The sequence below is a fragment of the Saimiri boliviensis genome, chromosome 1, assembly GCF_048565385.1.
Source record: "Saimiri boliviensis isolate mSaiBol1 chromosome 1, mSaiBol1.pri, whole genome shotgun sequence".
Lineage (NCBI taxonomy): Eukaryota > Metazoa > Chordata > Mammalia > Primates > Cebidae > Saimiri > Saimiri boliviensis.
Genome location: NC_133449.1, coordinates 215,022,486 through 215,036,103, shown reverse-complemented (window position 1 = coordinate 215,036,103; position 13,618 = coordinate 215,022,486). Strand labels below are relative to the sequence as shown.

General features: G+C 36.7%; 1 protein-coding gene across 1 annotated transcript in view; it reads right to left on the bottom strand.

Moving 5' to 3' along the window:
- Positions 1 to 13,618, bottom strand: part of KIAA0825 (KIAA0825 ortholog) — a 466,326-nt gene that overhangs the window by 237,998 nt on the left and 214,710 nt on the right. Inside the window, exons 18-20 of the mRNA XM_039470047.2 lie at positions 9,460 to 9,619; positions 3,185 to 3,343; positions 1,336 to 1,430 (exon numbers count right to left, since the gene is read on the bottom strand). Coding sequence (XP_039325981.1) covers positions 1,336 to 1,430; positions 3,185 to 3,343; positions 9,460 to 9,619 — 414 coding nt within the window. The remainder of the gene's footprint in view (positions 1 to 1,335; positions 1,431 to 3,184; positions 3,344 to 9,459; positions 9,620 to 13,618) is intronic.

The window sequence follows — 13,618 nt, the reverse complement described above, 5'->3', positions numbered from 1 at the left end:
CCTCCACCAACCCCACCTTTCACCTCTTCAAACATCTTTGAGACAGTAGGGGTACACCTCTGGGGGCTTGTGTACAAATACGGTACATCTGGGCTGCTGCCAGCCAGGTGGTAAGCTTGCTGGGGAAAGGCTCTGGTGTTGATTAGTAAGCTTCTGGGTTATTGAATTTTCTCTATGATGGGTGGTTGAGCTTAATTCAGGGGTGAAATATTATAAATACCTTTGTGACCTCACATCTAAGCTATAACTTTCATTGGCAATAAAGCTGCCTCTATAACTTCCTTCTGGGAAATACTACAATCTCTCTCTTAAGATATTTTCTTATATTCATCCAGATTTCTAAAGAATGATTTGACAATTCTACTATGTTATTGTCATGATTTTCTTAAAAAAAAACAAAAGATACTCAATATTTTTGCAAAAAGATATGGAAATACATTCTGTATCACAAAGATCATCTAGATGATAACTCTCAATCTTAGCTATAAGCACACAGATGACTCAAGCAATAAAGGGAATCATATATATATATATATATATATATATATATATATCTTTTTTGAAAATGTATTATACTTGATTAAAAATCCAAAGTTTTAAAGTTTACACCTTATAGTTTTCACTGAAACTTTAAACATTTTTTTAAAACCATGTTAATATATCCAAAACGAAGTGTTCATACTTTTGTGCAAAATAAGTTACATGTAGCTTCCCAGGCTGAAATCACATTATCATTTCATTAGATTGTACTGGGGGTGTGTGTATGTGTGTGTAAAATAACATGCTACTGTGGCTATCGTTAAAACAGTGCCAACATAACTGGCTGAAAAGTGAAAAATTTAATCATGACAGTTTTACTTTCATGTTTTCCTGATTAGACTAGTTAATTTGGCTTGGCACTTTGTACACATTCATTATGTTGTTTTAAACAAAGGTATAGTATTATTATGATGTTCAAGTTAATAACTTTCAGTGTTTACAATAGTGAACTATTAAATACACAAAGTCAACAATATTTAAAATTCAGACTAAAATCCACTAATTTCATCTCTGAAACAAATGTTACTGCCTTTTACATATTTTCACTATAGAGAATGGCATTTAGAGAGTATACTCATATAATTTTAACAATATTTTTAAAAGATGGGAGACTGGAGAGGAAGAAAGTAAAAGAGATTCCCTTGCTGATAAAATGTTTTTACTTTTCCCAAAAGTATGCCAGTAAAACATGTGTATGTGTACACACACACACACACACACACAGACACACACACAGACACACACACACAGAGTCTTGTCCCTCAACCAGATCTCCAAGATCCCCAGTTTTATTACCTGTTTTTGAGCAGCACACTGAAGGTCATCTTATCCAGTCCCAGATAATTTGGCAGCAAGTTTGTCCAATTCCAGTTCCATTTTGTGATGGCTGACTGTTGATAAATGAGAAGACACTATTGTTAGTTATTAATCAGAGTTAATATGATCAGTAAATTAAAGCTCCAGCTGTGATAGACTAACTAAGAAGGAGGGGGGTCCAGAACAAGGACTTAGACAGATAACATCAATCATGTCCACAGAAGAAGGTTTTTATTCCAATAAGACAGCAATTAATTTATAAATCCATTTGGGGATGTAGTCATTATTTATAAAAATATAAATCAATTTCTTGAGTCGTTATTCTTCCAAGTGTTAATGGCATTTGCCCAACAAGTTTCTCTGAGAAGGAGACTGTTTGAAAAGCAAAGCAAAATAATTGACAACTTTTGCATACATCACATCAATTTTTAGTTTGATTTTCTTTTCAGCAACCAAAAGTTTGATTAAAAAACAAACTTGGAAGTGCTAAGAATCAAATTATAATATATAACTTAATTAGAGTGTGATATTAACGGTACCTTTTTAGTTAAGAAAATGCTTTAAAGGGAAGATTATAAGGATATGTAAGTGAAAATTAAGAGAAATATCACAACAGACCAAGGAGAAAAATTACTGTGAAAAATAATCTCATAATTCAGAACTCAATAAAATATGCCATTTATTTAAATGATGTAAGGAAAATTTAACAGCTCCAATAATTATTTATACTTTGAGCAATGTAATGCACAACATAAAAAAGGAGCCAATAAACTCAAATTTAGATAGTATATTTAAAGTATTATAAATGCTTATACTCCTTAAAATGAAATCATTTTGATAACAAGAGTCCAGAGTGATGTTTAAAATCCAACAAGAGCTATCCCCTGTCACCTGCTGATTAATCGAGCACTACGATCCTGTCACAGAGCAGGAGAATTCTGCCCCGGGTTGTCAGCATTTGAAGGTCTTACTCCACTACAGTATTGATGAGTGTAGACTAAGAGCTGTAACAGGCATGGTAAAAATATTATCTGCATGCTGAATTAGGCCATTGTTTTAATTCTTATTTTCATCAGAACTCTAGGTCAAGCAATCCTTCTCTTCTGCCCTGTTAATTCAAATTGTCTATCAAGAGGTTTCTGGGGAAAGCCAGCAGAAGAATGCACAAAGCCAAAGAAACTTTAGATTTCAAATACTTTGGCAGAAAGATGATGTTTTCAGTGTATATACTAAAACATGCAGCTTAAACAATGGCACAATCTGACATTAAAAAATGTGTGGTGTTTATCACATTGACTTTATTCCAAATAGCCTGGCCTTAAGATCATTCACAAATTCATTTTAAATTTGGGAATATGTCTACGGTTATAAAAAGAAAATGTACCCCATGCCGCTTAAACCAGGAGCTCAGTGCTCTATTTATAATTAATTTTAACTATTTTCTAATTTGCCTGATACATTCGTAAAAGTTGCAAGGTGTTTTGTGAGTGTGTGTATTGGGGCATGGGGGTGAAGAGGGAGGAAAGGAATGTTACAAAATGCCTGCTTCTTCAGTCTTCTGTAGAAATGGCCTAACAGATGTTCCCTCTGCCCATGGTACACTGACCTGGCCAAAAGTTAAGTTTTACAGACCAAACATATCAATCAGGTTGACAAATAAAAAGAAGGTAAAGAAACTTTTAAAAGTCAATTTGTACAGACCATGTGCAAGGCCTTTTGCTTCCTACCAAAAAAAGCTTATGAGTAAATATTCAAACACAAAGCAATTTTTTTCTTACTTAAAGACACCACACATTTAAATTAAATTTACCATTTAATTTCCACATACCTGATCTAGCATGTTTTCACTAAACGCCTTATACACATGAAAAGGGTTAAAGGCAGAAGGCTGATCTTCCATACTCCACAAGGTCGTCTTTAAAGGTCGGATGGGTAATGGCTTTTCCTCTGAACTATTCATAGAAAACAGCTGCTCTTTTAAATATTCCTTCAAAGAAAAGAAATTACAAGTTGTGATGGTGAGAAGCAGACATTCTCTGTAAAAGTAAACTGATCAATATCCAAATTTATCCTTTCAGCACATTTGCTAGATTACAGTGTATTATGTGCCTCAGGGAAGAATACATTTTCGGAAGATACATAGCAAGCACCAGTCAGCATTGCAATAAACCCATCAAAAATAGGTTTATTTAATATATAGTATTGATTAGGAAACCATTTACCAAACTCATATAATGAATGTATGATTGATATATCAGGACCTTTTTAACAGGTATTGTCTTGTCACTGGTTCACATATTAACTTGTCTGGTTACCAAAACTTAACGCAGCTACATGATTATTCACAGTACAAGATTGCTCATCCACTCATTAAGTGTAGTTGTTAACTACTCCAGGCTCATCAGAGCACTGAATATTCTGATATTTTGCTGCAAGCAGTCTCATTCAATGCAGAATTAATTATAATGCAAGCTCCTAAACTTTATTTCCATTCCATGGACTGAAAAATATCAATGTTCAATAGAAGCTCAAAATGTGTCATGATAAGCCCCCAACTGCCAGTGCAGGCCTGGGCAAAAAGCCAATCTACAACATTATATTTCATTTTCCACCCATAAATAAATAAGGTGAACAATCCTAATGTACTTTATGGAACTTTTTCTGGAAGATGACAAATTAAAATGACTAAAAGTCTCCCATCAACTAATAAATGCTTACTATTAATAAATAAGTCATCTAATAGATTTAAAAAATATATAAATGTTCTTGTGATGTTTAGTGTGTCACAATGTAATTTTTTTCTTCAAGGTTAGGGTTAGAATGAAGTTCATAATGTTAGTGCCGAAAGTTATTCAGACGTCATCCAGAACACCTGTACTACTCAAAGTCTGGGGCACTGAATCAGAGTTAAGCCTCACCTGGGAGCTTGTTAAAAAAGCAGAATCTTAGTCAGGCGCAGTGGCTCATTCCTGTAATCCCAACACTTTGGGAGGGCAAGATAGGTGGATCACAAGGTCAGCAGTTTGAGACCAGCCTGGCCAACATGGTGAAACCCTGTTTCTACTAAAAATACAAAAATTAACCAGGTGTTATGGCAAGCACCTGTAATTCCAGCTACTTGGGAGGTTGAGGCAGGAGAATCACTTGAACTCGGGAGGCAGAGGCTGTAGTGAGCTGAGATCATGCCACTGCACTCTAGCCTAGGCGACAGGGCAAGACTCTGTCTCAAAAAAAAAAAAAAAAAAAAAAAAAAAAGAAGAAGAAGAAGAAGAAGAAAAGAAAAGTAGAATCTTGGACCCTATTGAATCAAAACCTGGCTGTTAACAAGAATTCCAAGCTGGGCGCAGTGGCTCACACCTGTAATCCCAGCCCTTTGGGAGACCAACGTGGGCAGATCATCTGAGGTTAGGAGTTCCAGACCAGGCTGGCCAACATTCTGAAACCCTGTCTCTACTAAAAATACAAAAATTAGCCAGGTGTTGTGGCAGGAGCCTGTAATTCCAGCTACTTGGGAGGCTGAGGCAGGACAATCACTTGAACCCAGGAGGCAGAGGTTGTAGTGAGCAGAGATCATGCCACTGTACTCCAGCCTGGGCAACAGAGAGACTCCATCTGAAAATAATAATAATAAAAAAAAAATTCCAGTAGATCTGTAGGCACAGGAAAGTTGAGAAACTCTAGCCGTATGTCAGACTTAATGGTGGCGCTGAAAGATCAAGGGAAAATCTTGAGATCACACAGAGGTGAGAGGTAGAGCTGTGGTGAGGAGCCACTTTTTTCTAGTTTCAGTACACTGTGCTTTTTTCTGTGCCTCTATAACTTTATGAATGCCCACTGTGTTAATTGTGAGGGGAAATTTAGATTATAAAACCCTAAAAATCGAAATAAACCACCGCTGAAGTTAACAATCATAGTTATTTCCTGAACTTGTTATAGAGCAGCAGTCCCCAATCTTTTTGGCACCAGGGACCAGTTTCCGGGAAGACAAGTGTCCCATGGAAATGGACGGGGGGAGGTGGAATATGGATTTGGGATGAAACCATTCCACCTCAGATCATCAGGCATTAGATTCTCAGAACCTAAATCCCTCAAATGCCCAGTTCATGATAGGGTTCATACTCCTATTAGAAAGTAATGCCGCTGCTGATATGACAGTAGACAGAACTCAGGTGGTCCCGCCACTCACCTCCTGCTGTATGGCCCAGTTCCTAACAGGCCACCAACTGGTAGAGGTCTGTGGCCCAGGAGTTGGGGACCCCTTTTGTAGACCATATCTCTTTAGAAAGAGTAATTCTTTAGTGTCTGATAGAGGGTCACACATGGACTCTTACTAAATATTGTTAATGATAAAGCCATCAGAAAATAACTTTATGTCTAGATTCAGATTATTGAACAGAAACAAAACTTTTCTCCATTATAATTTACACAAATATAATTTTTAAAAGGAATACTTTCTTCATTGACAAAAATACTTTGTTTTGGTTAATAACTATCTGTCTTAGCTGATTTCACCATATGTAACTACATTTTGACTATTTCCACTATTCAAAAAAGACCACCAGCTCTGTTGTAAATTGTGAAGAAAATGGAATTTTCTCCTTTGTTGATCTTTCTGGGTACTGCACTGACACTCATCAGTAACCCTTCTTAAAAACCTCAGATTCGCCGGGCGCGGTGGCTCAAGCCTGTAATCCCAGCACTTTGGGAGGCTGAGGCGGGTGGATCACGAGGTCAAGAGATCGAGACCATCCTGGTCAACATGGTGAAACCCCGTCACTACTAAAAACACAAAAAATCAGCTGGGCATGGTGGCATGTGCCTGTAATCCCAGCTACTCAGGAGGCTGAGGCAAGAGAATTGCCTGAGCCCAGGAGGCGGAGGTTGCGGTGAGCCGAGATCGCGCCATTGCACTCCAGACTGGGCAACAAGAGCAAAACTCTGTCTCCAAAAAAAAAAAAAAAAAAAAAAAAAACCTCAGATTCTTTAACTGTGACACTGCTTTAATCACATTCACCACTAATTGGGCCATATCTTTAGAAGATTTCCATTCTTTCTTTAACACCTTACCTGTACATTTATATCAAAGCTTACTCCTCTATTCATCATTTTTCCATTTCTCTTCACTGAAGAGCTTTGTCAGTCTGATGACCTCAACTACCACACTCATACAGACCAAATCTATATGCACGTTTGCTCTCATTTGTGCCCATGTGTATGGTATATACACCTGACAGTGATTACTTGATCATAACCTGAGAATGACCTTGTATGGCAGACACACTTGAATGTGTTTTCAGAGTCCTAAGCTAAGGAATCTCAGAGGGGCCAACCTGAGATCCATTCTTTATCTGTGAGGAACCGGGCCCATCCCATGGTACTGGAGCCATACAGGGAATTGAGGCCCTCTGTTTGGGGTTAAATGAAGGTTTTCAGGAGGAGGTTCCTAGGTTGAGGGTGTTAAATGAAAATACTATATAAACTGCATGCCTCTTGCAAGTGGTTGTGGTTTTCCTGCCCAGCCCACTACCATGGGACTCTCTTCGCTGTGTATAATCTCCCAATAAAACCCCATATCTTGTTTGCCAGCACAAAGTCTCTTCAGTCTCTTGAACCTGGTGACATCCCCATTGGAGTCAACAGGGGATGTCACCAGGTTCAAGAGATGTGACACAACATTATTGTCAGGGCTTTAATTATAATTAGACATTTTTGCTTGGACATCTTATCTTTATCTCAAAGACAAAGCATCTTTAACCCCATTTTCCCTGATAACTTATTTGTCTCTATGAATGGCATACCCATTCTTCCCCTCAGCTAGGCCTGTACCTATAAATGCTTCACTAGTAACATTACAGTCTTGAGAAATATTTAGCAGCACATCTGAAGGTGCTGAAGACTCATAGCACTACTATTGAAATGAGCAAACATCACAATGCAATGTCACTTACAGCATAGCAATACTTCATAGTAGAAAAGCAGTCATAAGTACTATACTAGTCACATAGTCATGCTGATGTTGGTTGGGTTTATTGCCTGTGTTTTTGTAATAACTACAAGGCAAAGTTCTTTCTTTGCTTCTAGCCTCACGTAACATTATGCCTTTTACCTTGCAGTGCCATGTTTCATTCAGCCCAGTAAAACATCAAATACTTAGCTCTATATCCCATTTGATAGACATTACTATAACAGTAAATATATACAGTTGTTACAAGAGAAATCATAACACTGAGCAAAATGTGGTGATACCCTAGTGTATATCTCATGGTATCCTCTTCAGAACCACTACCTCTGAGTTATATGAGCTCTATGGGGGAAGTACAGCCTTTGGCTTTCCAGAGTATAACCAGATGACTGGTGGCCAATAAATATCCAGTTCAATTTTGGATGATCTTGCTTATTGGTGATTATTGAGCTTTTTAATATGCACCTTTAAAAATAGGACTAGTCTATCAGTTTGGCAATTCATACCAACTTTACCATCCTCAGAGCTAATTGTAACACTGCTTAACTGCTGGGCACGGTGGCTCAAGCCTGTAATCCCAGCACTTTGGGAGGCCGAGGCGGGTGGATCACGAGGTCAAGAGATCGAGACCGTCCTGGTCAATATGGTGAAACCCCGTCTCTACTAAAAATACAAAAAAAAAGTAGCTGGGCATGGTGGCACATGCCTGTAATCCGAGCTACTTAGGAGGCTGAGGCAGGAGAATTGCCTGAACCCAGGAGGCGGAGGTTGCGGTGAGCCGAGATCACGCCATTGCACTCCAGCCTGGGTAACAAGAGCGAAACTCCGTCTCAAAACAAAACAAAACAAAACAAACAAACAAACAAACAAAAAACACTGCTTAACTAAGGATATGGGGGTAACCACACTGCAACATCTGTTCCTCAGTAGTCGCCACAATGACTTTGGCCAATCTGAGTGGCCAGGTGGACATACCAATGAGAAGCATCACTTTACAATCGAGGTCTTTCAGTTTGCCAGCGTGAACAGTTTCCCAAATAGAAACCCTAAGCAAGCTATGAGGGATCACTGACAAGAGCGAATGGGTTGTGTTACTTTATAATAATTACACACTGAACTCTGGTGCCATAAGGACAGAGTTATATCTCATAGCTACAAATTTTTTACATCCTTCTGAGGCCATCATGGATTATACTGTTAATATCACCTGTTTATTGACTGTTTGATTAGCTCTATGAAATCCAGGAAACAAGATTTACTTGAGGTAACTTTCAGATAGCTAATGGTGGGTAAAACATATATGTAAACACGCTGTAAAATGATGTCGAATTTAATTTATTCCTTGAAAATGTATGGTTACAAAGGCCGACATTTTTGAGATAAAAGGAAAACACTATATATATACATTATACAATTTTTACCATTCCAAAAATTATATTCACATGTTTACAAATATAAACACAATTAGATGCCACATTCTAATTCAGACACATAAGATCAAATTCAAAACCTGATTAAGTTAGAGAACTTTGTTTCAAGTAAATAGGTGAGATAACGTGCTATTTACACTTTCACTAAAACAGCCAAAAACATGCAAGGTCAGAGGCTTACCTGAGCAAAGAGTTAGAAAGGCATAACATTGGTTCAACCAGTGTCTGTATTAATGAATTTTCCTAGGCTAATCTGGTTGCTCCTGGATATAGTTCAATATTCTTCTTAAGTTTTTTCATTAAAGAAGAAATCTCCAACTTCACTAACACAAGCATGATGTCTACAGGAAAAGAGCTAAGTCTCTCTTCAGAAAACTCATTTTACAAATACCAGATTTTAACATCACCTTAACAGTCACAAACACACAATTCCCAAACTACACCTCTAGTCTACAATTCAGAACTGAACTGAGTTTATGAGCCGTGTTATTGTTTAAACTATATAAATAAAATCTACATTGTTTCAGTGAAGCTTTTTCTGTACAAATGCAGAACAGCCGGGGCTGAATAGATTCTATTAATAATGCAATATTGAGTTTGGTATTGACTTTAAGAAGTATTATCACCTCCTTGACTAACCCTTAGCTGCCAGCAGACGCTGCCTCAGGCCAGTAAACACCTAATTGCTCGGTAAAAAGGCTGTTTCCCTACCTCATTGAGCTGCATGATGTGATAAATTTGCCTCAGGTACTCACTGCCACCTGGTTTGTGGCAGAGATCCAGGACCATCGTGTTTATTTTCTGCTCAGTCAGTTCAAGAGCAATATCTCCTTCTTGTGAGGCCTCGCTTTTCTCCATTGTCATAAATGCACTAAATACAAAAAAAAGCATATACATATCAGTAGTGAAGAATTGTAAAGATGGAGAGTAATTACGGAGATTGAGTGTGGAGAGTTGATGTAAATCTCAGATTCAAAGCATCCATAAAGACTTTACTGAAATAGGTAAGCCTTCCCAAACTGCTGCCACTCACATAAACAGCACCGTAGAATTAAGCACCTGAAAGCATTTTTAAAAATTGAGTCGTTTCTTCTAAAACATGTCTTTATTGCATTTGTACTCCTATCTATAAAACATTTTCCCATTACTGCAATTGTTGAAATTGCTATAATCATGAGATGAAAACAAAACATTTCTTTTTAAGAACATGTAAGAAATAATTTGTATTTTCTCTTTGTGGATATAAAGTATCTTTGATGCCTGAAATAGCTTTGGTATTTTGTCTTTTGTAGATTCCTCTTTACACCTGTTGTAGAACACATTGAAGACTAATTAAAGTGTCAAAAGGGGGAGCCTATTACGCTGAATATAGGCTGGGTGCTTCTTGGAGGTGTGCTTACTGCTGGGAATTTTAAATTGGCCTTTGACACTTGTTGCCTTTTAAAAATATGTCCCCCAGTCCTGTTTCTTTCTGTAACAGATACTTAGCAAAAATCGCTATCCTGATTATTCTTCCAGAAAAAGAGTCTACAATCACCACACCAGGAATGTGCAAGATACAGTTCTAAAACAATTCTTTTAGAAGGATCTATATGCCTATTGTTGATTTAGAATATTATTTACGTGGTAATAATGGATGACAAAAAGAATTTAAACACTTCAAACTATATCAGTGCAAAAAATATGATATTCAATGTACACATGTATTCCACACTAATTTTCTTGTTATAATTGCTATTGGGATCATGCTACACTTTGCAACATAAGTGTTAAGAAAATTCATGGTTTTCCACTGTTTCCAAGACTAAATAAAATTTACTGTGGTGTAATCAGCTGTACACTGCAGTTCATTACTGAGATTTTGCCATGATTGTAAAATTAGTTCTGCTAAGCGTCAGTGCCGCTGACCTGAAGACTGAACCAAATGACACCCAGCTGCTGGACATTAACTTTGATATTGCTTCCACATGTAGCTTCGAAACATCCTTAAAAAAGGGAGGAACTTTAAGATCATATAGCCCTGCTAAAAAATAAGGAAAATCCTACTTTGACTTAGAGATATTCATTAGCTAGAGTAAATTGCTTGTTTTTTTTTAAAGACCTTTTCACAATAAAATAAGTTTGCAGATATCTTTTTGAAGCTGCATACAGGTTGCAAAAAAAATTTCTTGTCAGGTTTTGTTGAGGCTGACATTGAAAAAGTTGAGGCCCTCTGACAAAGAAGTATCTCAGTGTCAGCTCCTGAATTGTATCCTTTCCTGTCCATCACTGTGCAGGTGAAGCAAATGATTGGATTCAGTCAATGCTATGATTAATGAGTTCCTCTCTGGATTTGGGACTGCCTATCAATCATGTCATTAGGGAGAATGTGCCCTGAAAGAGGCAGACCTTAGCCAAGGAATAACTGCATTAATCTTAATCTGTATATGCACCCAGCCAGCCAAGTCAGGGTCACCATGATGAAAAACAATAATCTTCAACTCGACAAATTACTTTGCAAAGACAGACATTTCTTTACTTTTTGTGCTGTGTGTTCTCCAGAATCTAAGTTGACTGTTTACAGCTTGAGTGTTACTACAAAGTGAAGGTTATTTTAATGAATAGTAATGCTTTCAGGGAGTATGCAAGACAGGCAACACTTACAGCTGCCACTTTACCACTGCAGTTATTTTCACCATTTCCATAAAATCAAAGGTAAATCTGGATGCAAGTGAAAGGAAATCTAGCTAAATGGTATCATGTAGTTCCAGTTAATCTTCATAAGTAATTAAGATTTAACTGATCTTAACAAAAGAAACATTTTTGTTTAAATGCTTACATACTCATAAATTTTTAAAATTAGGGTAAAACCAAGGCAACCCTCTACCTAACACAGACATCATCTTTTGAAATACATTTTTCCTCATAGTGTATATCTATGAGTAAAATGGCCACCAATTAGTGAGAAATACTTAGAGGTGGAGGTGCATTTGTATAACAGATAACCAATTTGAAATCAAAGTCAAGAAGAAACACTCTTATAGTGCCCAAACTCTGGAAGAGATTGTTATCTAAAGTGAGTTAAGTCAAATTTAACGTTTCTTCAAATAAATGCAATAAATAACTTTAAAACTGCCCTTTTTTTTCTCCAGCCTGGGTAACAAGAGTGAAACTTCGTCTCAAAAAACAAACAAACGAACAAAACTGCGCTTTTTTTATTGGTATCATTTGAGAAATTGAGAAAGATGTAGCATCGTGCTAATTATATAATTACTCAGAAACTTTGAGGGTTGTATTTTTGAAGTCAGCAATTCTTCATTTTTTATGCACGTTATAAGAGAGGTAAATAATCTTTTGGTTCATTGTTAATCAGTCAAATATTAGCTAGAAAACTTCCACTATAGGTAGGAGATACCAGATGTGTTGGGGCTGTTAAAACTTAAATTGAAATCAGCTTTTAAGGTAATTATTTAGCTTACAGATTCTTGTATGTAGCCCTCGGTATATTACCCAGACATTGATTTAAATGAATCTTATTCGATCTAGGAGCTCCTAAATCAGCAGTATCATAAATTTAACTTTGTCACTATAATCAGATATACTATTTTTACTCTAGTTTTTCTTCTCCCCTTTATAAGCATTGCCATGGTTAATGACATGTGGCCTTAATTTTTTAGTCATTGGATTAAAGCCTGTAAATTAGTATTGAATGCAAACATAAGGATTAAGAAGGTCACTGTCAATGTTATTAAGCATTTGCCTGACTGCTATTGTTATTCCCACCTATGGGACACTCCAGAAGTACATTTCTAGAAATCAGTATGATGAGACCAGGAAAATCATGATTACCTACTTTTCTCCATTTTGATTAATATAAAGTCTTATAGATTAACATAATACTAACCAGTGAATGCAATATATTTTAATAGAGTTTATACATAATAAATGCTTACTAGTTCCAAGCTTAATGCTAAGAATTCTACGAATGTTATTTAATTTTTCAAAACAATTCTCTCAGTATGGTACCATCATTGAAACTGAGATTCAATAACTTGAACAAGATGACCCATTTATGAGGGATTTGTACTTGCCCATCTGATTCCAAAGCCTGGCCTCTTTATCACTACCATGTTCTAGTAAGAGTAACCATATTTCAGGTGACTTTTAGTCATTTCAGGCAGAAAGGTATATTAGTATCTGCTAGCAACATGAATATATTTTAAAAGAATGAGGGGCAGTGTGTGGGGGTGTTTTTAAAACAGGCTGACAGTGATGTATAGACCATGTGAGCTGGAATTCCTTTATCAATATCATGTAGTTCTATACCTGAAGACTAATTTTAAGACAGGAGGACTCTATGTACATATTTAAATTCATCAGGGACCCTTAAAAATCTTTGCAGTACCACAAATCACTTAGCTCTTAGTGACAAACCTATGAGCAGGCTGACATTTTCATACAGAAACAGCTGGGTGTGTTTATAGCTGGAGTGTGATATGCCCTAGTTGCCCTCTGGGATTCTTACATTACCAGATGAAAAATGTGTACCTTTTTGACAATCAGGTACACAGAAAGCAATAAAAAGCCTTTTATATCCATTAATTCCTTCTTAATTTAATCTCCATGCCCAATCCATTTACAAAATGCTCCAGGCTATCCACTAGATACCTGTTTGCACACTGAAAAGAAGTGAAACTAAATTCTCCTGGGTTTAACTACCACTCTTTTAATCAGAAACCTTAAGACGGTGACCAAACAAGTATAATGTTCCAGTGTGTCAATGGGGTTCACATTTTAAGAAGACAAGAAATGTGCAACCATCCAATTTTTAATGGGATTCTTATCTTTTTTTATATTCATCAAAGCTCCCATGAATTTAGCAAAATACTAT